Source organism: Rhineura floridana, chromosome 7, assembly GCF_030035675.1.
Source record: "Rhineura floridana isolate rRhiFlo1 chromosome 7, rRhiFlo1.hap2, whole genome shotgun sequence".
NCBI classification, from domain to species: Eukaryota; Metazoa; Chordata; class Lepidosauria; order Squamata; family Rhineuridae; genus Rhineura; species Rhineura floridana.
The window spans coordinates 152496545-152523536 of record NC_084486.1 but is presented as its reverse complement, the minus strand read 5'-3'; the positions used below and the strand labels follow the sequence as shown (position 1 = coordinate 152523536).

At 46.3% G+C, this 26992-nt stretch overlaps 1 protein-coding gene across 5 annotated transcripts in view; it reads right to left on the bottom strand.

The window, feature by feature from the left end:
• Positions 1–26992, bottom strand: part of IL1RAP (interleukin 1 receptor accessory protein) — a 95722-nt gene that overhangs the window by 8328 nt on the left and 60402 nt on the right. For 4 of the 5 annotated variants that reach the window (XM_061637623.1, XM_061637624.1, XM_061637625.1 and 1 more), the window contains 3 exons: positions 24503–24651; positions 23794–23943; positions 22300–22443 (listed from right to left, as the gene is read on the bottom strand). In XM_061637623.1, coding sequence (XP_061493607.1) covers positions 22300–22443; positions 23794–23943; positions 24503–24651 — 443 coding nt within the window. Of the gene's footprint in view, positions 1–2578; positions 5747–22299; positions 22444–23793; positions 23944–24502; positions 24652–26992 lie in introns of those variants that run through there. The other variant, XM_061637627.1, reaches the window with a different exon arrangement.

The window sequence follows — 26992 nt, the reverse complement described above, 5'->3', positions numbered from 1 at the left end:
GAATCTGTGACCTTCCTCTCTTGCCCATCTATTCTGTCACATACATTATTATCTCATAAGAAGGGATTTTGTTTCTGTCATTCAAAGATGGCAGAAAATCCTCTGGAACTTGGGACTTCCCGCTACTGGAGTAAGTTCTAGGGCTCTGTAACCTATCCAGCCTAATCACAAACCATTGGGCTGATTTGGGCCAAATCAGAGGTGCTCTAGATTGGATTGAGGCAGCTCTGGCTAACTCTAGAGTGAGTTGGGTCCATCCAGAACAATCCAGAGCTGAAAACACTCTGTAAGAAAGCTAGACAGACTAGGACATTAAATTATTAATTATAACACCATATAATCTGTGGAGAGGTGGAGGAAGGGGGCTGGACTTTGCTCATTGACAGCTCTAGCTTCCAATCCATGGCTAGAATTCCATCCAACACTCTCCAATCTCAGTGCTTGGAAACCCCGCCCCCCCCACATATAATTTAACTTTGGCTAGCTAACACAAAAAAACCTGGACCTATCTGTCTGCAATTTGGTAGGGTCCAAAACATCTAGAGGGCACCAGGTTAGCAAAGGTTGTGTTAGATATTTTACATCAAAGATTAGCTAAAATTGTTAATTGTTGTAAACCGCCCAGAGAGCTTCGGCTATGGGGCGGTATACAAATGTAATAAATAAAAAAAATGAATTTTTCAGTCTAAAACTCTCACCTTTCTCTAGGAGAAACCCAGCTGTGGCTGATCACAGAGGACATTGTGGCATCGCAACCTAAATCAGAAGCAGCCTGTTTCTCAATGCAAGCACTGACCCAGTCCACAGATGAGCCAGTGCTGTAATTCACACAGCAAAGGAGCGAGCAGGCACCACTCTCCTCCATCATGTGCAAAAGGCAGCTGCTCCATAGGGATGGCTGATGCAGAGGCCCGCATGACAATCCTTCCCCTTCACAGAAGAACTGGGTCTGGCTGCTTCCAGCCAACCTCCTTTTTGAGGCTCCACCCTGATTTGCTCGCACAAAATTTGCCCACAGATCATAAGAAATTGCCATGAAACGGTAGTTATCCCACACTTTCCAGAGCTTCTCCTCATCACTTTTGTCACTGCAAAAAGACCTTTCTTAAAAAAGAAAAGCGGTTTTGTTGTACCCAAATGCTGCACCTGTTCATTGCAATGGAAGGGCCAGAATTCAGTGGCAGAGCATCTGCTTGCATGCAGAAGGTCCCACGTTCACCCCCAATGGCATCTCCAGGCAGCACTGGGAATGCCCCCTGCCTGAAAATCCTGGAAAGCCGCTGCCAGTCAGTGTAGACAATACTAGGCTAGATGGGCCATGGGTCTAACTCAGTATCAAGCAGCCTCCTCTGTTCCTGATGTATCCACTGTCTTGGGGATGAGCTACGAAGGGGCACTTTGTCACCTGAAGGTCACATATTGGCATTTAGACGAATGCGCAAAAGTACTGGTAGTCTGAGAGCAACCTCCACGAAGCACCCACTTTATTTCATGCAAGGGAGGAATGCTTGCCCACCATGTAAATGGTAGTGCCAGCCTAGTTAAATGGGCAAACTGGACCAGTGACAATAATAATAATAATAATAAACTTTATTTCTACCCCGCCCTTTTCCCAATAGGACTCAGAGCGGCTTACAACTAAAAACAACACCATTAAAACATACAAAGTATACAATTAAAAATAGAATTAAACTTTGAGAAAAATTAAAACCATAAAACATACGTTAAAAACAGCAGACAATTTAAAATAATAAGACCATATAATGTAGTCACCAATCCTAGGACACTTAATCCTAGTCATTCTCTATCCCAAATGCCCGTTGAAATAAAACCGTCTTTACTTGTCGCCGGAAAGACGGCGAGGGAGTTAATCGCACCTCACTCGGGAGTTCCATAGCCTAGGGGTGGCCACCGAAAAGGCCCTATCTCACGTCCCCATCATATGTACTTGCGAAGGTGTGGAGAGCACAAGAAGGGCCTCACCTGAAGATCTCAAATCCCGGGCAGGTTCATGTAGGGAGATACGATCTGACAAATAGCCTGGACCTGAGTCGTATAGGGCTTTGTAGGTCAAAACCAGCACTTTGAATTGTGACCGGAAACAAATTGGCAGCCAGTGGAGCTGTTGTAACAGGGGGGTTGTATGATCCCTGTAACCAGCCACGGTTAGCACTCTGGCTGCAGCTCTTTGTACCAATTTAAGTTTCTGAACAGTCTTCAAAGGCAGCCCCACGTAGATCGCGTTACAGTAGTCTAAGTGGGATGTAACCAAGGCATGCATCACCCTAGTCAGATCAGGCAGCTCCAGGAACGGGTGCAGCTGGCGCACCAGTTTTAATTGGGCACATGCGCTCCTGGACACTGAGGTTAGTTTTTCTTTTTCAGCCCACACATTCCATTTAACCAAACAGGCCCCAAGGGAGGTGTGAGCTCCCCGTTCATTTTGTGGGGACTCATGCAAGGGAGGCTCTGAGCTAATGGGGCCCTCTCTTTTGAAGGAGGAAAGAACAATGATGGGGGGGGGTGATGACACACATACGCATGAGACATGGAGAATGAACTGAAACACAAGGAGGAAAAAATTATCAAAATAAGTGCTTTATTTAAATGCAATGCAAAACAAAGCAAAATTAAAATGAGGCAACAATGTGACTTGTCAAAGTGGATGCTACAACAAAATATAGAAAGGGAGGGGGAACAGAACTGGTCTCATGTTAGCAAAAATGACACAACAACAACAACAGAATATGAAGTGAGGAAATCCTCAGTCTCATCTTTGTACAGCAGCCTTCCTCAACTTGGTGCCCTCCAGGTCTTTGGGCTATCAGCCACAGCCACTGAGGAAGGCTGTTGCATGTCACATCTCCGTTAAGTAAAAGGGAGGCCTCAGCACCCAGAGGGTGTGTGTGTGTGTGTGTGTGTCTGTAAAAAATACAAGGCAAGAAATGAAAGTTGGAAAAATGCTACATCAAACCTGGGAACAAGACAGATTCCACCCTGTGGGGCTGACCTGCCAGTGTCATAAGTGAGAGAGCTATCTGTAAACGTGAGAGTCTCAGTTTTACTCTCTAGGCAGTGTAAAGGCAAATGGCATGAGAAATAATACTGAACATTACAGTGAGAGAGAGAGAGCAAGCACATTTCACACATGGCTTTCCAGTCTAGAGAAGGGGGGACCAAGTGAAGGCTAATGGGAAATGCTGAAGGGGACTTGAAACAAGCCCTCTATTACGCTGCAGTGCAGGGAAGTGGGCAAGTAAATCTGCAGGCAGCCCTGGGGCTTTCAACTTGTGAACAACATCTCACTCTCCCCAGGATTTGGGGGGCAGCACTGTTCAAAGGGGCAAAGGTTCAGCAAGGAACCTTTCACCAAGTCCCTTTGCCACAAATCCTGATCCTCCACATTGCTGTGAGGTTGGGCAATTTGGGGTGGAGGCAGATGGCCTCACTAAGTAGGCTGGATTTGCAGGGCTGACGAGTTGCTCACCTTGACACTTGGAGCAGCCAAGGACTGGACTGGACTGGACTGAAAGGAGGTCTTTAGTTTGTGGCCTTAGGCTGCAAGCCTGACCAAAAAAACAACAACAAATGTAAATGTACTGCCTTTCAGTCGATTCTGACTTATGGCGACCCTCTGAATAGGGTTTTCATGAGGCTGAGAGGCAGTGACTGGCCCAAGGTCACCCAGTGAGCTTCATGGCTATGTGGGGATTCAAATCCTGGTCTCCCAGGTCGTAGTCCAACACCTTAACCACTAAGTTCACCTAGAAAGCAGTACTGCTGAATTCAGTGGGGCTTACTCCTAGGTAAAATGGAGTTAGGATTGTAGCCTTAATGTCCGCAATCAAAAGACTGCCTGTTGACCACCCTGTAGTCATCTTGCTAGTGAAAAGCTGAAGAACCTGTGTCAACATCTGCGTCAAGTAATGCTAGACTACATCTCCCGTCGTCCCCGAGCGTTGGCCATGTTGGCTGGGCAGTGGAGGCTAAGAGCGAATGGGGCAGCGCTCCACCAGCGTCCAGCTGGCCCACACCTGCCAGCCTTCTTGCTTACACTCAGCCAAGAGGGTAGCACTGACTGCCAACAGTGCTGCCCCTTGCAGAACTCAGCAGGGACACTAGAATTGGCTTTGCCTGTTGTTGGATCCCTAGTTCCACCAGCTGCTGGCCTTCCTGCCTTCCAGCTGACCAGCTCCAATGGGCACTGGCCACCCGTGACTGGGACTGATGGGAACTGGAGTCCAACCGCATCTGGAGGGCAACAGGTTCACCGTCCCTGTGCTAGTCCATTTGAACCAAATTTAATGGATACCAACAGAGACAAGCTAGCTCAAGTAAGAAGCAGAAGGGAGGTCTTAAAAAAAGTCCTCTTAGTTCTCCTAACTTAGCCAGCCACTTAGCTTGTCCCTCCGTCTCATCACGTTGTAGTGATATATACTACAGTGTTTGCCAAGTGCAGTTCCTGAGTTTCTTCTCTAGAGTCAGGATAAGGGTTGAGGGTGGAAGGAATGTCAGGATGCCAACTCCCCTTTGGGAATGATGAACAGTACCAAGTGCTGGATCAGTTACTGAGACAAGGTGGAACAATACAGATCTGGCGAGGTGTGAACTCCCTTCAACTTGATTCAGAAACAGCTTGGCCTTAGTGCCTTTACTAACATTTTTGGAGAACATTTCAAAAAAAGAATAAGCAAAAAACTGGCCCTTTTGACCCTGAGAGTCCTAACTTGGCTTGTTGTGCTGACTGCAGTCCACTATCCCATATTGCTTCCACTTTTGTCATTTACTGTTTTCTCAGATTCTGCCCAGAGATCTCTGTGATGTTCTGCTATGGAATGAATGAGCTGTCCACATTCATTCTGGGAGAACAGTGAGGGGGAAAAACAACCCCATACCAATCCCTACTTTGCAGACTAGTGTTGGAAGCAGAGATGCTGGCTCCCAATTCTGTGTTTTGGGTTAAGGAGAGGCCCTTATCCTGCTCAGACAAGTTAAAAATATCACTGTGACCCTCTAGGCCAGAGGATCGATGGGCCTAATGTGCTCCCGAGATCTCCCAAAAGTGGGAGGCCAACCCCTCAGGCACCCAGCTCCCTTCCTCCTGCAAGGACATCAGGTCCTCACTGGATGAAAACATTTTGGCTTTACATGTGCATTTCCAATGAGGAGGCACCATACACAAGAAAACACGCAGGTTGGACCTGACGAACAGAAAGGCGGGCAAGCTGGGCTCAGCTGGAGCACCTGAGTGAGGAGGCAGCTGTGTCCTGAAGTGATGGAGACAGCATCCTACATCTCCCTCTCCCCACAAAAAGATCTCCTCGCTCAGAGCCAGCTATTTCTCTCCCCACCCCGTTGCTGGACTCTAAGCCTCCCCTTCCTCAGACATATTGTAGGGAAGGGCAGGAGAGATTTAGCTTATCCACAGAGATCTTGGATGTGTTCTTGACGGGCATCTCCACCAGCAGCTGCTTCCAGAACCTTCCCTGCGGGTAACTCGACTTCTCGCCCTTCCACTTAATGACGGTGAGGGCAGCCTTAGCCCGCCGGAGTTCTTTGACCTTGCTCTTCTTGATGGCTTTGTACTGGACAAGGATCACTTTGATGGTGCCCGTGGAAGCCATGTTCTCCAGGCCAGCGTTAAGCTCCAGGAGAGCCTGAGTGCCCTGAAGGACATAGTTTGGGCTCAGTACGACCAAGAGGCGCCGGCTTCTTTGGATGAAGCCCAGAGTCTCATCCGTGAGAACTGAGAGAGAAAACACACCGAGCAGATTAGAGAAGATCAGCACACAGACTGCCCTCCAGCAGCTGAGCGAGGGCCAGGGATCCAATGCAGAATCCCATATGCATGAATTCTCTGATTTTATATTTTGAAGTTTCTAGCCCCTAAGGCAGCCTTCACCAACTGGTGCCCTTCAGATGGTTTGGACTACAACTCACATCAGTGCCGGCCAGCTGGAATTGTGTGCTCCAAAACATCTGAAGGGCACCAAGTTGGCGAAGGCTTCCGTAAGGCTGCAGAAATAAGCTTGGTGAAATCTCAAAGTGCCCCCATCCTGGGCCTAGTGCCATTATTCCCTGTCACCACTTTCCACCACCTACACAGCTTATCCATCCCCTCTTCATGTCCTGTTTTCCTCCCAGAAAGATGGGCAGCAGGAAAGGAGAAGACTTTTCTATTCATTGGGGCATTTTAGTGTTTTATTCTGCTGCTTTTAAACGTATTTAAACATACTGATTTTTTACCCTGCTATTTTCTATAGAGGTTTTGAAACATTTGCCGCCTTTGACTCCTACTGGGAGGAAGGGTGGGATATAAATCCTATCAGCATCATCATTATTAATGGCTTGTTTCATAATGTTCTGTGTTTATTTTATTTAACATTATTAATGTTAACAGTGTCCCTCCCCCCCTCCAGCTCATGCAGCATATCAACTGGTGGCCTCGTATGCAAACCCACTTGCATCAAAGGATGTGTCCCCAACCCCCAGTTCAGTAGGGCTCAGGAGTTGGCCATATAGGCTGTACAGGGTGTATGATGCACACAAGGGCCTGAGGCTACAAGAAGTGGGAAAAGTGCATTAAAAGGGAGGGGGTAGCAGCAGCCCTTTAGGAACCAAGGGATTCCTACTGCCTGGTGACTAAACAACTCACTTATCAATTACAGCTCTGACTTCCCTCTTTGGCTAAAAACACTGACGGGTTGGAGCAGCCAAGCTGGCTCATTTCATAGAAATTGCTTAGAAGAATGCCTGCACATTTTGCGCCATAACTTTCTTTCTAGGACTGCTAGAGACTTTTTTTAAAAAAATGAACACTCAGATCTGGGCTACCTGGTGGGGATGCCTTCAAGGCCATCATGGCACCTATAGGTGGCAGGTTAGCAAGCCCTGGTGTATAGGGTATATATGCTGTGTTCAAAGGCCCAGAGGCTACAGGGGTCATCCCAAACACAGAAATCACCTTAAATTATCATATACAACTTTTTTTTCATATGCAGTACTTATACTAACAAACAAACAATAATGCAGCAGGAGAAGTGGATCCAGCCAGTACGCCTCCCCCCACCGCTGGACTAAGTTTGACAGGTGGGTGGGACCTCCCACCTGTCAATCACCTGACATCACAATGGCATCAGATGACCTGCTTTTGCCTGTGCAGCTTGAAAATCAAATAGTGCAGGGGAAGGCACAAAGAGCACAGAGCTGTCCAAGCCCTGAAGATCAGCAAAGCACTGTGCACAGAGATTTGCAAAACCCCTTTACCAGCCCCACATCTGATGTCACATGTGATCTCATTGACTAACCATTATAGCCTATAACCATTATAGTTGGTTCCTATTGTTTCTCCGACAGAAACATGCCATGTCAATATTCATGCCAATATTATGAACTGTATAAGGATGAATCTATAATTTATATACATTCTCTAAACATATTTAATTACATTTCTTCTTTTCACACACAAAAAATCTCCAAATCAGACGGCATGTAATTGGATAATGATGTATAATTAAACTAAATTGGGAGGTTGGTGGGCAAAATGTGTTCCGCAGACAGACCCACAACAAAGCATCGACACCACTGTTATGCTCGCAGATCATTCTTGCTGGACTGAGGGTGTTCATGCTTGTTTGTTGTTGTGATGTGCCTTCAAGTCGATTACGACTTACGGCAACCCTATGAATCAGTGACCTCCAAGAGCATCTGTCATGAACCACCCTGTTCAGATCTTGTAAGTTCAGGTCTGTGGCTTCCCTTATGGAATCAATCCATCTCTTGTTTGGCCTTCCTCTTTTTCTGCTCTCTTCTGTTTTTCCCAGCATTATTGTCTTTTCTAGTGAATTCTGTCTTCTCATTATGTGTCCAAAGTATGACAACCTCAGTTTCATCATTTTAGCTTCTAGTGACAGTGTTCATGCTAAGCGTCTGTATACTGACTTGGGTGAATTTGGAAAAGTGACTAATAAACACTCAGAGTGAAGGAACACTCCCAATGTCCATAAAATTTGCTTTCCTCCTTTCCCTCCCACCATTTCCCCCAGTAGTTGGCTCAGAAATTCAATTAAAGAAACATTTGGATTTGGGAAACGGAATAAATTATGCAGCAGTTTCCTTTAATTGTATAATGTCAAATTTAGGTTCCCTGGCAGACATCTGGGGTGGCTAGGTTTCAGTCCCCCCCCCTTTTAAAGGGAAAAAAGTGCACAGGATTAAAGCTTTACTATCCTCTGTCTTTCCACCTCTCACTCCTTATTCCCAAGGATCTCATTTGCAAACTCCAGTCAGCAAAGGAAAAGACATAAGAACATCGAGCCCCAATTACACATTACAGGGAAATGTGCAGGTGTTGCTAACCCAGTAGCATGTGGTTAAGAACATTAAAAAAAATGAAAAAGAGGCCCTGCAGGATCAGACCAAACAGCCATCTAGTGTAGGACATGAAGGTAATGGCCCTCTCCTGCTGTGGATCCTCAGCAACTGGAATTCAGAAGCAGACTGCCTCTGAACATGGAGGTAGCATCTGGCCACCAGGACTATTAGTCACTGATAGACCTTCTCCTCCACAAAATTTCTCTCATCCTCTTGTACATCCCACAAAATGACTGGCCAAACCTACATCTTACTGTAGCAAATTCTGTAAGTTAATTCTGCATTGTGTGAAGAAGTGCATTCTTTTGCCTGACCTTGACCCAACTGGAGTGCTTGGTCTTAGAGAAGAGCATTGATATAGTGAGCATAACCGAGACCTGGTGGAATGGAGAAAACCAGTGGGATACAGTTATCCCTGGATATAAACTATATCAGAAGGACAGGGAAGGACGTATTGGTGGCGGAGTCGCTCTATACGTGAAAGAAGGCACTGAATCCAGCAAGCTCGAAACCCCAAAAGAGGCAGACTCCTCCACAGAATCGTTGTGGGTGGTGATACCATGCCCCAGGAGGGACTTAATACTGGGAACGATCTATCGTCCCCCTGATCAAAATGCTCAGGGAGACCTTGAGATGAGATATGAAATTGAGGAAGCATCCAAACTAGGAAATGTGGTAGTAATGGGTGACTTCAACTACCCGGACATAGACTGGCTGCATATGTGTTCCAGTCATGACAAAGAAGCAAAGTTTCTAGATATTCTAAATGACTATTCCCTAGATCAGTTGGTCATGGAACCGACCAGAGGGACGGCAACCCTGGACTTAATCCTCAGTGGGGACCGGGACCTGGTGCGAGATGTAAGTGTTGTTGAACCGATTGGGAGCAGTGACCACAGTGCTATTAAATTAAACATACATGTAAATGGCCAATTGCCAAGAAAATCCAACACGGTCACATTTGACTTCAAAAGAGGAAACTTCACAAAAATGAGGGGATTGGTAAAAAGAAAGCTGAAAAACAAAGTCCAGAGGGTCACATCACTCGAAAATGCTTGGAAGTTGTTTAAAAACACTATATTAGAAGCTCAACTGGAGTGCATACCGCAGATCAGAAAAGGTACCGCAAGGGCCAAGAAGATGCCAGCATGGTTAACGAGCAAAGTCAAGGAAGCTCTTAGAGGCAAAAAGTCTTCCTTCAGAAAATGGAAGTCTTGTCCGAATGAAGAAAATAAAAAAGAACACAAACTCTGGCAAAAGAAATGCAAGAAGACAATAAGGGATGCTAAAAAAGAATTTGAGGAGCACATTGCTAAGAACATAAAAACCAACAACAAAAAATTCTATCAATACATTCAAAGCAGGAGACCATCTAGGGAGACAATTGGACCCTTGGATGATAAGGGAGTCAAAGGTGTACTAAAGAACGATAAGGAGATTGCAGAGAAGCTAAATGAATTCTTAGCATCTGTCTTCACAGTGGAAGATATAGGGCAGATCCCTGAACCTGAACTAACATTTGCAGGAAGGGATTCTGAGGAACTAAGACAAATAGTGGTAACGAGAGAGGAAGTTCTAAGCTTAATGGACAATATAAAAACTGACAAATCACCGGGCCCGGATGGCATCCACCCAAGAGTTCTCAAAGAACTCAAAGGTGAAATTGCTGATCTGCTAACTAAAATATGTAACTTGTCCCTTGGGTCCTCTTCCGTGCCTGAGGACTGGAAAGTGGCAAATGTAACACCAATCTTCAAAAAGGGATCCAGAGGGGATCCCGGAAATTACAGACCAGTTAGCTTAACCTCTGTCCCTGGAAAACTGGTAGAAAGTATTATTAAAGCTAGATTAACCAAGCACATAGAAGAACAAGCCTTGCTGAAGCAGAGCCAGCATGGCTTCTGCAAGGGAAAGTCCTGTCTCAGTAACCTATTAGAATTCTTTGAGAGTGTCAACAAGCATATAGATAGAGGTGATCCAGTGGACATAGTGTACTTAGACTTTCAAAAAGCGTTTGACAAGGTACCTCACCAAAGGCTTCTGAGGAAGCTTAGCAGTCATGGAATAAGAGGAGAGGTCCTCTTGTGGATAAGGAATTGGTTAAGAAGCAGAAAGCAGAGAGTAGGAATAAATGGACAGTTCTTCCAATGGAGGGCTGTAGAAAGTGGAGTCCCTCAAGGATTGGTATTGGGACCTGTACTTTTCAACTTGTTCATTAATGACCTAGAATTAGGAGTGAGCAGTGAAGTGGCCAAGTTTGCTGACGACACTAAATTGTTCAGGGTTGTTAAAACAAAAAGGGATTGCGAAGAGCTCCAAAAAGACCTCTCCAAACTGAGTGAATGGGCGGAAAAATGGCAAATGCAATTCAATATAAACAAGTGGAATTTGCTCCCACAAGATGCAGCTTGGATGGCTTTAAAAGAAGATTAGACAAATTCATGGAGGACAAGGCTATCAATGGCTACTAGCCGTGATGGCTGTGCTCTGCCACCCTAGTCAGAGGCAGCATGCTTCTGAAAACCAGTTGCTGGAAGCGTCAGGAGGGGAGAGTGTTCTTGCACTCGGGTCCTGCTTGCGGGCTTCCCCCAGGCACCTGGTTGGCCACTGTGAGAACAGGATGCTGGACTAGATGGGCCACTGGCCTGATCCAGCAGGCTCTTCTTATGTTCTTATGTTCTTATGTTGTTGTTATGTGCCTTTAAGTCGATTACGACTGAAGTCGACCCTATGAATCAGAGACCTCCAAGAGCATCTGTCATGAACCACCCTGTTCAGATCATGTAAGTTCAGGTCTGTGGCTTCCTTGATGGAACCAATCCATCTCTTGTTTGGCCTTCCTTTTTTTCTACTCCCTTCCGTTTTCCCCAGCATTATCGTCTTTTTTAGTGAATCATGTCTTTTCATTATGTCTCCAAAGTATGATAACCTCAGTTTCATCATTTTAGCTTCTAGTGATAGTTCTGGTTTAATTTGTTCTAACACCCAATTATTGGTCTTTTTCGCAGTCCATGGTATGCGCAAAGCTCTCCTCCAATCCTAGGGATGAGGAATCTTGTGGCCCCTCCAGATGTTGCTGGACGACAGCTGGACAATCATTCCTAACTGGTGGCCCTCTGACTGGGGCTGATGGGAGTTGGGGGTCTAACAACATCTGGAGGGTTGCAGCTTCCCCAACTATCCCAAATCTCCTGCCACTCTATTTACTGGATGATCTGGGTTCTAGGTTTATGACAGAGTTCTAGGTTTTTATGAGGAAAAAAAGTGGGAAAAGGTGACATGACAATTGGTTTAGCATTTCCACTCTCCTTTACTGGATGCTGCTTATGGTAAACATCAACACTTTTTTGTTTTTGCAACTACAAGTTACTGAAGTGTTGGTGGGCAGGGAGGAGGGAAGAAGAGAGTTATAAGGCAACAGAGCCCATACATTTCCCTGTAGTGTGTAGTCTGGGCCTCAAATTGGCCATAGTCAGTCATAACACTCTTCTGTCTGAAAGCCATCTTGCATCCAAGCTGAACACAGCTTTCCTATTGCAGTAAAGATTTCCCTTCTGTCCTTCCACTGTTATGATTTGGATTACAGAAATTGGAAGTCTCACACAAGCAAAGGAACATGCCTGTGGATTGGTGTCCTCCATCAAAATGAAGGGGGCATGCCGCATGGGGGCTTGCAAGCTCTGTGTGCCCACACTGGTGCCTCCAAGCGATCAGTGGCGTGGAGGATGTCTTCAAAAGTGTTGAGTGGAAGGCAAGGCCAGGACTTTTCTTTTTTCAAACAGCAGGCAAAAATTCTGCAGCTGCCTGTAGATAATGAATGCAAAGTTCGCCTTGCCCTTTGCTCTCTCCTTGGGTCTGAGAGGAGAAGTGCTCCTCCTGGCTACGTGGCAGAGAGCCAAAACCTGGTGCTACTAGACAGTCTCCTTTGGCCTGGTCCTGCCCAAAGAATCCGTGGGGCAAGGAAATGTCTAGGTAGCGGGGAATGCATAGATGTTAAAAGGAATCCTGGGATAATTTCCCACTTCCTTATTGAGGAAAGCATAATCCTCTGCCTACAACAGAAAGATAGGGAGACAGTGATGCTCTCCAAGAAGCCAGAGATGAGCTGACAGCTATTTCATGCCTTGCCAGGTTCCCGTAAGGAGCAGATTAGCCCACTTAAACTTGAAAGTGGCAAGACGGAGTGCAGCATGCTTTGAAGGAGGACAAAAAACAAAATGAAACAGGAAAAGCAGACTTAACAGCAAGCTGGCAGGAGGCTGTGCATGGCTGAAGAGAGGATGCATAGGACACACTTGTGCCGAGGCTTGGAAAGGTATGAGGAGTGCAACCCCTTGCAGGGTGCATGCACAGGCAGAGCCTGGGGAATCTCAAACGACTAAACGTGTGCAGTCCAATCTTATGTGTGTGTAGACAAAAAACAAGCTTCATTAATGTCAACAGGCTGCACATTTCTATTGAGAAGTTAAGTCCCATTCCATTTAATGAAACTTATCGCTGATTCATAGGGTTGCCGTAAGTCATAATCGACTTGAAGGCACACAACAACAACAACAACTCCAAGATAAATGTCTATAGGATTCTAGCCTTAGACATGTTTTCCAGAGTGTGAATAGGATGGAATCTTTTAAAAAGCTGATGCTGGCTCCCAGGAATGTGAGTCACTTTTAGCTCAGATCCTGCTTGCAGGCTTCCTGTAATGGGCATCTAGCTAGCCACTGTGAGAACAGGATGTTGGACTAGATGGGCCACTGGACTGATCCAGCAGGCTCTGCTGATGCTGAAGGAAGTCTTGCCTTGCTCTCTCTGTATGGTCACTGCCTTGTTAAACTCACAGTTTTTTAGCGACAACTGTGGTGGAGGCTTTTGATGGCTTTTGACTGGGGATGATTCTGTTTTGATGCTGGTGTTTAGTGTGGTGATGATTATTGCTGTGATTTTTTTTCCTGCTGACCAGCTTCTATTATTATTTATCATTATTATTATTGTTAAGGACAGAATATGGAGAAACTGACTGGTTCCCAATAGAAAAGCGTGTGTGAGACAGGTGTATTTTATCACCCTATTTGTTTAATCTGTACGCAGAACATATCATACGGAAAGCAGGATTGGACCAAGATGAAGGAGGTGTGAAAATTGGAGGGAGAAACATCAATAATTTAAGATATGCAGAAGATACCATACTACTAGCAGAAACCAGTAATGATTTGAAACGAATGCTGATGGAAGTTAAAGAGGAAAGCACAAAAGCAGGACTACAGCTGAACGTCAAGAAGACTAAAGTAATGACAACAGAAGATTTATGTAGCTTTAAAGTTGACAATGAGGACATTGAATTTGTCAAGGATTATCAATACCTCGGCACAGTCATTAACCAGACTGGAGACAATAGTCAAGAAATCAGAAGAAGGCTAGGACTGGGGAGGGCAGCCGTGAGAGAACTAGAAAAGGTCCTCAAATGCAAAGATGTGTCACTGAACACCAAAGTCAGGATCATTCAGACCATGGTATTCCCGATCTCTATGTGTGGATGTGAAAGTTGGACAGTGAAAAAAGCTGATAAGAGAAAAATCGACTCGTTTGTAATGTGGTGTTGGAGGAGAGCTTTGCAGATACCATGGACTGTGAAAAAGACAAATAATTGGGTGTTAGAACAAATGAAACCAGAACTATCACTATAAGCTAAAAGGATGAAACTAAGATTATCATACTTTGGACACATAACGAGAAGACATGATTCGCTAGAAAAGACAATAATGCTGGGGAAAAACAGAAGGGAGTAGAAAAAGAGGAAGGCCAAACAAGATATGGATTGATTCCATAAAGGAAGCCACAGACCTGAACTTACAAGATCTGAACAGGGTGGATCACGACAGATGCTGTTGGAGGTCGCTGATTCATAGGGCTGCCATATGTCAAAATTGACTTGAAGGTGCGTAACAACAAACATTATTATTCTGCTTATTATTAACTGATGTGTGTGTGTGTGGGGGTGAGGAATCCTCCCTAGCATCACATGCAGACAGCTCCAATGGGCTGGTGCCTGAAACTTTCACAAGCTCACCTCTTTGCCTTACTCAGAGAAGTGTTGCCATTCTTTTTGAGCTGAACTTCCTTGCAAGACAGGGGTGGGGAACCTCAGGCCTGGGGCCTAATCTGCCCCTTTGGACTTTGCCCACCCAAGACCCCCCCCTTCCCAGCCACATCCGTCACTGGCCTTGCGTCACACCGGCCTTGACTGTCTCTGTCTGGCTGGAGTTTGCCCTTGAACTCCGCTAATGCTTCTTGGGTGTCTGGACGGAAGGCAGAGAGGGGTGTGAGCATGTGCAGAAACAAGCTTACTGGACAAAGGTAATATTTGCATTTGTTGCTCCGCCTACTGTTGCCTCTAGCCCTGCCCACCACTAGCATGCCCCCCCCCACACACACCCCAGACTGACAGATGGGAATGCAGCCTTCAGGCTCTTCCCCATTCCTTTTGTTAAGATGTAGTTAATTAATCAATTACTGTAAAGTGAAAACAAAGGATGAAAACAAACATCCACACAACGCTTGAAAGTAACAGCAACTCAAAAACAATTAGAGAAGGCGGATAGTCTGCCTGAAGCTGAATTAGCATCTGAATCACTGATAAGTACGTCTGTCAAATGCAGTGTGTGTGTGTGTGTGTGTGGGAGGCTTTGGGAGAAATGCATCCTGTTAAAAGTTGAAAGGCACACCTGCACACACCCCTGAGTGTAAAGAAGGGCAGGGAAATTAGCAAGAGGGGGGAAAGTCTGGGAGACTCCCGAACGTAGTTGTGGTCATAGAATCATAGAATAGTAGAGTTGGAAGGGGTCTATAAGGCCATCGAGTCCAACCCCCTGCTCAATGCAGGAATCCAAATCAAAGCATTCCCGACAAATGGCTGTCCAGCTGCCTCTTGAATGCCTCCAGTGTCGGAGAGCCCACTACCTCTCTAGGTCATTGGTTCCATTGTCGTATGGCTCTAACAGTTAGGAAGTTTTTCCTGATGTCCAGTCAAAATCTGGCTTCATAGAATCATAGAATAGTAGAGTTGGAAGGGGCCAATGGCCACTCTAGGCGGCTTACAGTAAAATATGATAAAATACAATAAGTAAGATATAGTCAATACATTACATACAAGTTCAGTATAATAAATTATCAGCATTTCAATACAAGGCTAATTTACCCTAGAAGTCTCAGAGGTTGTAAAGGCCTGGTTAAAGAGCCAAGTCTTCAGGCCCCGGCGAAATATTTCTAGGGAAGGGGCATGTCGAAGGTCTATTGGGAGGGAGTTCCAGATCGAGGGGGCCGCCACAGAGAAAGCTCTCTCCCGAGTCTTCACCAACCTAGCCACTTTAGTTGGCGGGACTGAGAGCAGGTCCTGTGTGGCAGATCTCGTAGGGCGGCACAATTTATGACGGTGGAGGCGCTCCGGCAGATATACTGGGCCCAAACCGTATAGGGCTTTAAAGGTTAATACCAACACCTTGAATTGAGCCCGGAAAATAACTGGAAGCCAGTGGAGATTGTAAAGCTTTGGAGTAATATGATCGTATCGGTGGCTATTCGTGAGTAAACGAGCCGCCGTATTTTGTACCAGCTGTAGTTTCCGGACTGTTTTCAAGGGTAGCCCCATGTACAGCGCATTGCAGTAGTCTAAACGAGAGGTGACCAGAGCGTGCACTACAAGTGGGAGCTGGTGAACAGGAAGATAGGGTTGCAGCCTTCGAACGAGGCGCAGTTGACCCCAAGCTGCTCGGCACACCGATGAAACTTGGGCCTCCATAGACAGCTCGGAATCAACAATCACCCCAAGACTGCGGACCTGATTTTTCAGGGGCAATTGTACCCCATTAAATATCAGGTCGATGTCTCCCAATCTTCCCTTGTCTCCCACGAGCAGTACTTCAGTTTTATCAGGATTCAGCTTTAGCCTGTTTCTTCCCATCCATCCACTCACAGATTCCAGGCACTTGGACATGGTTTCCACAGCCGACTCTGGTGAGGACTTAAATGAGAGGTAGAGCTGAGTGTCATCCGCATATTGGTGACACTTCAGCCCAAACCTCCTGATGATGGCTCCCAGCGGCTTTACATAAATGTTAAATAGCATGGGAGAAAGGATAGAACCCTGTGGCACACCGCAGTTGAGGGGCCAAGGGTCTGAAACCTCATCTCCCAATGCTACTTGCTGTTGTCTACCGGAGAGAAAGGAACGGAACCAGTGTAATACTGTGCCTCCTATTCCTAATCCCTCCAGACGATCCAGCAAGATACCGTGGTCGACGGTATCGAAAGCCGCTGAGAGATCCAGGAGGACAAGAAATGTGAGTTCTCCCCTATCTAATGCCCTCCTCATATCATCCACCAGAGCGACCAAGGCTGTTTCTGTTCCATGTCCAGTCCTGAAGCCTGATTGGTATGGATCTAGATAATCCGTTTCATCCAAATGCGCTGACAACTGATTGGCCACCACTCGCTCAATGACCTTGCCCAGAAATGGTAAATTTGAAATTGGGCGAAAGTTGTTTACATCTTGGGGATCTCTAGGTCATTGGTTCCATTGTCATATGGCTCTAACAGTTAGGAAATTCTTCCTGATATCCAGTCGAAATCTGGCTTGATAGAATCATAGAATAGTAGAGTTGGAAGGGGCCTATAAGGCCATCGAGTCCAACCCCCTGCGCAATGCAGGAATCCAAATCAAAGCATTCCCGACAGATGGCTGTCCAGCTGCCTCTTGAATGCCTCCAGAGTCGGAGAGCCCACTACCTTTCTAGGTAATTGGTTCCATTGTCGTATGGCTCTAACAGTTAGGAAGTTTTTCCTGATGTCCAGTCAAAATCTGGCTTCCTGCAACTTGAGCCCATTATTCCGTGTCCTGCACTCTGGGACGATTGAGAAGAGATCCCGGCCCTCCTCTGTGTGACAACAGTTGTGGTCCCCCAACTGTTGCTGAACTACAGCTCCCAGCTCCAGCAAACATGGCCAGTGGTCAGGGAAGATGGGAGTTGTAGTTCAAGAACAGCTGGAGGGCCAAAGCTTCCCTACACCTGCCCTAGTGAGTGGCAGAGGGGGGAAATCAGCAAATCATAGAGTCTGGAGGTACCTCAAAAGATCATCTACTCTCACCCCTGCCAAAAAGATGCATTTTAAATTTGTATGTTTGTTTTTGATGTTTTTAGTTGCTGTAAACCGCCCAGAGAGCTTCGGCTATGGGGCGGTATACAAATACAATAAATAAATAAATAAATAAATAAAATTTGGAGAACTTGCCCAGAGAGGACCCCTGAAGATCTGAACAGTTTGGGACCAGGTTGACTGAAGAGCTGCCTGCCTCTGTACAGATCCTGCCATTAAATTTGGCAGGCACTAGATCTACAGCATTTTTGAAATCCTCCTCCCAAGGGGTATTGTGTCTGGCCCGATCTTTATTTATTTATTTTACGCAAGAGAATTTATACACCGTTTAACAAAAAAAATCCCCAAGCAGTGTAACATGAAACCATTATCACTATACAAATAAAAATCAGCAAAAGTTTAAAAAGCGTATACATAACTTGCTTCCATGTCCGGGTAAGGTTGCCAAAAGAGAAAAGATTGTAGTAGGCGTCTAAACCAGCATGATATTAATAGGCAGGGAGGGTTCCAGAGCACAGGGCCTGCCACTCTGAAAGCTGGACTCCCCAGAGAGAGGGATTGAAAATTGGATGGTACTTGCAGGAGAGCAAGTTCCGCAGATCGAAGCGGTCGAGCAGGACAGCAAGCTTTTAAAAAGGCCTTGGACAGGTCTCTCTTTCAATCCGCTTTTAAGTAATGGCCTGATCTTGAAAATAATTATTTAAGCTGCTATTGTGTTTCCTTTTAGCTTGTTTCATCTGTGTTGCTGGGTTGAGCTGTATAATGTTTTTCGACTGTTTTAAGTAATGAGTTTTTTTAAAAAAATATCAAAACTAAAACAAGGATTATCTGAGCTTGTACAACTCTAGGAAGTTGCCTTACAATAAGCCCAATTAGCCCAGTAGTGTCTACACTGACTGACAGCAGCCCTCTAGGGTTTCCAATGAGGAGTCCTCCCCCAGATGTTCCTGGAGATGCCAGGGGTGGAAGTAAAGACCTCCTTCATGCAAAGCAGATGTACAGCCTGCGGCCCCTGAGTTTTGCCCTGGAAGGCACCACGTTATACAGACTGGAAATAAACATATACATCTTGAGCCCCAGAGAGTGATCGTCTCGGTAGGCGATACTCTGAAGAGGAAGAAGGAGAGGCACTTCCAAGCCTGAAAGGAGAGAGGATCGGAGCCTGGGATGTGCTGGAGCCCTACAAGGATGGGATCATGTGCAGAGCCCTGGCAGTCTCCCCATCTTGTCCAAAATAGCAGGGAAACAGAAGGAACAGAGCAAAAGCTTTTGGGGGGGGGGCAGATCCCGTCTGTTAAAAGACATCTGTGACTGAGATCTGTAGAGAAGAGACATCCATGGCACCAGCTGATGGGCTCTGTTCCCTGGAGTTTGTGCCCAGCTTGGCTCAGCCTCCCTCGTTCCCTGCAACCGTGACAGATACAACGGGTACCTCTTTCCAATGGCATTTTGGAACCTCAGGCTCATTCTGTCAGGCACAGCCACACGGGCAGCTTTCTGCCAGTTCCATAGAGGAACTGGAGGAGGAGAGGGCATCCCTAGTCCTGGCTGGGGGCACACACATTTTCACAACTGGCCTCGGACACACAGTTTGTGCTTTTCTGAGCCCAGCTGACACATTTAGCAACCTCCAGAAGAGACTGCAAAAGGTTCTGTTGCCTGAGGCAGACAACCTGTGGCTTTCCAGATGATGTTGGGACTCCAAATCCCATCAGCCCCAGCCACTATGACCAGTTGTCAGGGATGATGGAAGTTATAGTCTAGCAACATTGGGGGGAGACTATGAGTTAGCAACAAAAACAGTCCTGCAACTAGATCAGGCCAATGGCCCATCTAGTGCAGCATCCTGTTCGCACAGTGGCCAACCAGATGCCCATTATGGAAAGCCCCAAGCAGGACCTGAGCGCAAGAGCATCCCTCCCCACCTGTGATTCTCAGCAACTGGTATTCAGAGGCACAGTGTCTAGTAGCCATTGTCCTCCATGAGTCTGTCTAATCTTCATTTAAAGCAGCTGACATTGGTAGCCACAGGCAGAATTCAATGCTAGTCCTACTCAGCGTAGACCCATTGAAGTTAATAGACATGACTAGCTTAAGGTCAGGCACTTCAATGGGTCTGCTGCGCATAAGACTTAGCTGAATACAACCCCATCACTTCATCTGGAGGGACCGTGTTTCATGGTTTAAAGCAGTGGCTCCCAAACCTTGTTTTATCCTGGTGAGCCACTTGAAGATTCCTGAGGCTCTTAGCAGACTCCTTGATGATCTTCTGCCCGTTGTTTGCGCGCTGTGCTAGATGCCGTGTGAGTTTTAAATTGCGTTTTTATTGCTTCTTTCATTTCTTATATATTGTATTTTATTTAAAACACAGTGCGAGAAATAAATTTCATAGAAATATAACGCAACATAAGAAATAAAAGTAATTACAACAGCAATTAAAAATCAATAGGAAATATTTAACGTGTATGTGCCACGGACAGTTGGACAGTGAATATGCAGATAAGAGAAAAATCAGCTCATTTGAAATGAAATGTGGTGTTGGAGGAGAGCTTTGCGCATACCACGGACTGCAAAAAAGACCAATAATTGGGTGTTAGAACAAATTAAACCAGAACTGTCCCTAGAAGCTAAAATGATGAAACTGAGGTTATCATACTTTGGACACATCATGAGAAGACAGGATTCACTAGAAAAGACAGTGATGCTGGGAAAAATAGAAGGGAGTAGAAAAAGAGGAAGGCCAAACCAGAGATGGAATGATTCCATCAAGGAAGCCACAGACCTGAACTTACAAGATCTGAACAGGGTGGTTCATGACAGATGCTCTTGGAGGTCGCTGATTCATAGGGTCGCCATTGAAGGCACGTAACAACAACAAAAGACAATCCCAAATGATAAGAGAGGCCATGTAAGGAAAGGGATGCCAGTCATCTCAATGGTCTTCCATAGGTGGGTCAGGATGCACTACTGGGTCTCAGCCTGACTGAGGGTGGGTCAGGATGGCAGCACGATCATAATACAAATGCATGATTAAAAAATTAAGAAGCGAGTCCAAAAATGCATGTTTGGGCTCAAGATGAGTGCTGGGTCTGAAAAGATTGAAGGCGTATAGTATCACACTAACTTTTGTCGCTCTTGGAGTACACGAGCTTTCTAGTTTCACAGAACCCCGATAGAAACGAGCCAAGGAAGAGTTCAATGGAACTGGAAAGCTAGCATACGTTGTCATCAGGTTAGGCTAGTGTAATTAAAACTGATCATTTTATGTAGCAGGTGACAAAGTTGACTACAGATGCGGAAGAGGGAAGAGAAGGCAGCTCCTGTGGGAGCTCTGCAAAGGACAAGAGGAGAAGGAAGGAAGTGAAATTTGGGCGCTCACGTGAGTCGTTCTGGCTCTGGATGCACAAGGCAGGGAAACCCACAAGGAAAAGAGATGCCATTTTTACCACTGTTGCTTCTGGGCACCAAAGGTATATATGCGCCTCTAGAGGGTCCCAAGCCTGCGGGGGGAGGGGGCGTTCAGAATAAGAACAAATCACAGAAAGTTATAAAGCAGATGGAAACTCAAGGCCAGTGATGGAGTGGAAACCAGGACATGGCCCCAGATCTAAAAACACATTTAAAAAGCAAGGCCCTGCTCTAGTTTGCAGATGGGGAGGGCAAGGCAGGAGACCCTAGTGCCCCCTGGAGGGCAGGTGGAAAGCTGGCCAGAACCAGCCCTCGTGACCTGCCCAGGCGCAAAATCTGCTCCTCTACAGTCTCTCCCCAAAGACAAGTGCCGGGCCATGGAGTGGTATTTAGGGGCCTTCAATTCCCTCGGGGGTCCAGACTGCAGGAAGGGCTCAGCACCAGAGCAGGGATGCGACAAGACGCGTCCTGCTTCGGAGACGCTTGTCCATTGGTCCTCTGCTTGGTTCCTTGTAGGTACCAAGATGGAACAGGGAGGAAGACACTGGGAATGGCAGCTTGCGTTGGCCATACTCTCCATGCTTTAAGCATGGGGCGCTGCGAAATTGCTACATTGCCCCTCTCTCATCAAGCCCTCCTCCACTGTCCAGTGTGCCCCTTTCCCATCCTCTTTTGTACCACCAGGTACTAAACAACTGCAGAAATTTGAGTACAGAAAAAAAACAGGCAACTGTAGAAGGAACAGGCACACCCGTTCAGGCTAATTCCCATCATTGACTCAGCAGAACCTGATGCTCTGTCCCTTAATTTGTATTTTCTTTAAAGGGCACAGGGAAGGAAAGATGGTGATTTAAGAAGGTCAGCAACTGCTCCCAGGATTTCCTTGGGAGACAAGCAAGAACTAAGAGTCGCTTCACCGCATTCATGAAAGGTTACTCTTACTTGGCAGATGAAGACAGACACACATGGGTGCCAAGATGACAATTTCAATCCAGGGGGCCATTTCCAAGGGCTTTTGGCCCCACCATTTGCATCCCTCTCCTGCCAACCAGGGAAAATATTTCATCAATTTAACGAAGTGCCCTTCCGCCACATCTGTTACTCTTGCAGGATCTTCCTCAGAGTGGTCTCAGGGGCTTTGGCACAGGAGCAAAATCCCATCCTTAAAGGAAGGCACTAAGCGCAGGGGTTTAAAAAGTTGCGGCAAGCTGCTTTGGGGTAAAACGGAACTGCAAAGCTTCCCCAGCTCTGCCTTTGCTAAGAGTTGCTCTGGAGTTTTTCTTCTTTCTAGCAGAAGGGCTGTGCGCATGCACATCAGCGAGGGAGACAGAACAGAAAGCTGTGGCAGCGGCTGCACGCTGAGATACTCACTTCCCCCGGGGAGGCTGTCTCTGTCAAAAATGCACAGCTTGAAGCCAAACTCGTTCTCCAAAACTCCCCGCAACGTCAGCAGCACAAACTCTTCCTCCTCGGCATTCCTCGCATAGGAGACATAAATGTCATACTCCTTCCCATCTGACCAGAGAAAGCAAGAAAAAGGCTTCCGTGAATGAGGAGGAGGGAAGTGAATGCCCGTAGGGCAGGGAAGAAGGGGTTTTTCTGTCCCCTGCTATGGGCTTTCCTCCCTCACCTCCCTGGGGCCTTAAAAGGCACTCTGCATTCATTAATAGGTTCAGCAAGGAACCTTGTGCCCACCAAAGAGGTCCCGAGGCCTGCCAGTCTGTTTGCTAGGGGCAACTCTGAGGGCACAAACTGAAATGTTTCCACGTGGAAGAAGGCCTGTGGCTCTTGTGGGATACAAACAGAACGTGGAGAGGCACTGGACAAGCAGGATTTCTGCTCTCTGACATTATCCTATACCAGAAGCTGCCACATTCAGCTGCAACTCATTCAGCTGCCACATTCAGCTGCAAAGTCAACATTAAGATTTTATTATGCATGTACTTAATGCACTTATTTTGCTTTACTGTGTGCTGTCTTATAGATGTGTGGGTTTTAAAGCTGCAGTTTTACATCGCCTCAGGTGCCTTTGGGGAGAAATTATTATGAATAATAAAACACCATTTTACCAAAGAATACCAAGAGATATACAATAATGCTAGAAAACAATGTAATGAGCATAACAATTTAAAACACAATAATCATTTTTTAAAAAATACAGCAGCAACATCTAACTATGAAAAGCTTTAGCAAATAACACCTACAGAATGCTCAGAATATTGAAAGTAGTCCATATACATGGCCTTGTTGTAATCCTTACAACAACCCTGTAAGGTCGGTCAGTATCACTATCTCCCATATTGCAGAGTGTGTGTGCACAGAAGCTTAGCCAAAAACAAGAAAAGGTAAAAAAAGAGAGAGAAGATGGGGGGGGGGGGAGTAAAGATTACAAAGACTGAAAAACAAAAAGTTAAACTGGATCCGATAAAGACACAGAAGCCCATCAAAAGAAAGTAGCAAAGGAGGTGGAGATGATGAGGTTGATGAGGAGCAACAGAGTTAAGAGGGACAAAGGGCGAAAGTAGCAAGCTGGAAGAGGGGCAGAAGGCTGTGTGCAGAGCCATTGGGGCATGCATCGTTTCCAAAATTAATTGCAGACCCTCAGCATGGAGTTTTGGAAGACAGGAATGCCAGACAGAGCCAAGCCATGGAAGAACTGTGAAACCAAACAGGTGGAATCCAGTTTGTCCCGAGAAGAACTGTTATCGGGGCAGAGGGAAAGTTTGTTTAAAAGCACAGCGCTGCCACTCTAACAAAAAACAAGCAAATGGTAGCCAACCCATAACAGGAGAGAGGCGTAAGATGTCCAGGGAGGACAATGAAGAGCACAAGGGATGCAACTGGCCAGGGACCCCCCCCCCTTACCTAGGATGGTTTCATCTGTCCCAAAATGAGCCCGATAGAAAAGAACCATCTCGAGCCAGTAGAAGTGGTAGATGACTGTCAGGAGGACCACAAGGAGGACAGTCGCTCCCAAGCCGCAGGCGAGCTCCACTGTGTACCTCGGTGTGGGAACTGGAGTGGGGGGGGGGAGAAAGAGAAAAGGGATGCTCACAGGGTATTAAGACTCAAACCCCAAAATTTAATTTGGTTTAAATACAACAGGAAGGTACAATGAAAAGAAAACACGGTAATTACTACTAACAGAGCAAAACACGGTAATTACAACTAAACTCCACTTCACTGGGCTGGGGAATGCTGGAATGAGAGGAGGGGCCCCTCTGCCACTGAAGGGGCGGTTGGAGCCAGAAGAAGACCTCAAAACAGGGTGGGCAGCTTTTTTTGTCATTGCATGACAGTATGGGGCCCAATACTAGGCAGTGAAAATAGATCCGGGAGCTGAAAGGTTCTGGAGACAATCCCTGGCTTACTGGCTCTTGCTGGCGCACCCTTCCCTCCGTGGCAGGCCACCCTTTTCTCTGCAGGATCTCAAATCTGTGGCTCCATCCAATTATGATTCTGAGGAACTGAAGTGTAGAATCCCCCACCAGTGGGCAGCCAAAAGCCACTCAGCCTTCCGAACCCCACATTTTGCCAAGGTTGTCCCCCACTTCAAGTGCTATTTGGGAATTACCTTCCATCTTCACCAGTGCCTGCAAGTGAACCGTCCCTTTAAGGTTGTAGGCGCAGCATGTGTAGTTGCGCTTCAAGTCCTTCTCCGTGACCTTCGGCACAACCAGAGTCTTTTCAATTTTCAGGTCTCCAACTTGTAAGGGGGTCTCCCTGGAAAAGGCCAAACGGGGGAGAGGAGAAAGAGGTGTCTGCCGATGGACAACAAGACCTACATTCCCAAGGAATGAATTTTCAGCATGGGAATTAGCCTGGAATATGGTTAGGAAGCTCTCTTGATACTGTGTCAGGCCACTGGCCACGTAGCTCAGTATTGTCTACACTGACTGGCAGCAGCTCTCCAGGGCTTCAGACACAAAGTCCTTCCCCGCCCGACCTGGAGATGCTAGCAGGAAACAAACCTGCAATCTTCTGCATGCAAATCAGAGGTTCTGCCACTGAGCTACACTTCCCCATCACAGCACATGATCATTTGTTGTTGTTATATGCCCTCAAGTCGATTAGGACTTATGGCAACCCTATGAATCAGCGACCTCCAGGAGCATGTGTCATGAACCACCCTGTTCAGATCTTGTAAGTTCAGGTCTGTGGCTTCCTTGATGGAGTCGATCCATCTCTTGTTTGGCCTTCCTCTTTTTCTACTCCCTTCTGTTTTCCCCAGCATCATTGTCTTTTCTAGTGAATCATGTCTTCTCATGATGTGTCCAAAGTATGATAACCTCAGATTCAACATTTTAGCTTCTAACGATAGTTCTGGTTTAATTTGTTCTAACACCCAATTATTTGTCTTTTTCGCGGTCCATGGTATGTGCAAAGCTCTCCTCCAGCACCAGGGCCCTTCCCCATCACAGAAGACGATCATGGGTGTGTATTTCTCTCTCTCTCTCTGTCTGTCTGCTGGAACCAGGGTTATGTTTCCACATTGCATATTCCATAGCTGTAATTCCCAGAGAAGTTATCCTGCCCTTTTAAAATGAAAAGAAGCTGTGGAAGGCGCATCCTAAAATTAATGTGCCGCTCAAAATGTAGATCACCAGATGTGATGATCACACATGTGGGCTTTTCACTGCACATATGGCTAGACGGGTCTGTCTATTTTGGTTTCTTTTTCCCCCAGTCTTAAGTTCAGCTCACCACATTTTTGTATCAGTTTGCAATTAAAAAAAGGCCTCACTAAGGTCTGTCAGCATCTCAGACTGTATTTCTCCTAATATAGTTATTTTTGCAAGTGTTCTTTTCCTAATATAATGTATTTTGGTACGTTACATTCAATTACATATCCATTTTTATACCCACATTTGAACATATTTTTTGGTTGGAGAACTGCACTGCAAAATTCAGAGGAAGTGTGAATTTTGAAGGATAATTGTGTTTCGGTTCTCATATATTATTGGGAAGCTCAGATTAGGGGGGCTCCCATTAAAATACAAACAAACAATGTTTTCCCCCTGTCCCTAACTGCAAATACACAATATGGATCAGGACCACTGGGGGAGCACTGGGGGAGGGGTGTTAACCTCCCCTCCTCCTTCAATTAAAATCAATGCACCCATAAGCTACTGTTTGACCCAGACAGGAAAACATACAGGTATTCTTTCGATCATGATCCTCCTACCTCACATCTAGTTTGGCCCCCAGAGGAGTCAGCAGGGGAAGGAAGGGCTGTAGCTCACTGGCAGAGCACCTGCTTTGCATGCAGAAGGCCCCAGGTTCAATCTCCAGGTAGGACTGGGCAGAACCCTTGTCTGAAACCCTGGAGAGCCGCTGCCAATCAGTGTAGACCATACTGAGGTGGGGGGACCAATGGTCTGACTCAGTTTAAGGCAGATTCTGATGTTGCTACGGGGAGAGGACTAGAAGGTCGGACTCACTAGAAAGGACTTCACAGAAGGAGCCAGCATCCAAAATATTGGAGGGCACACATGGCTTTTGCAGGAAGTCCCACGTTCAATCCCTGGAATCTCCAGATAAAAGGATCTCAGCTGCCTGGGTAGTCCTCTCCTTGGTGGAGCTTAGACAGCCACTGCCAGTCAAAGGAGGGACTCCATTAGAGGGACCAACGTTCTGACTCAGTATAAGGGAGCTTCATATTTATCCATCTCATTATTTATGATGGGGATTTTTACCCCACCCTTCAATCAGTTTCCTAGGGTAGCTCACAAAATGAAAAAAAAATGCAATCAAAACCAAATCTCTCTCAAACACACATGTTGAAAGCAAGATCTATAAGATGCTGCTGAAAATGGAAATGGCCTGCCTTCAAGTCAATCCCAACTTATGGCAACCCTATGAATAGGGTGTTCATGATGAGTGGTATTCAGAGGGGGGTTCCCATTGCCTCCCTCTGAGGCTAGTCCTCCCCAGCTGCCCAGGGTCTGCTCAGCTTGCCACAGCTGCACAAGCCAGCCCCTTCCTTGTCCGCAACGGCCAGCTGGGGGGCAACTGGGCTACTTGGGACTATGCAGCTTGCCTACGGCTCCATAGGGGGCAGGGC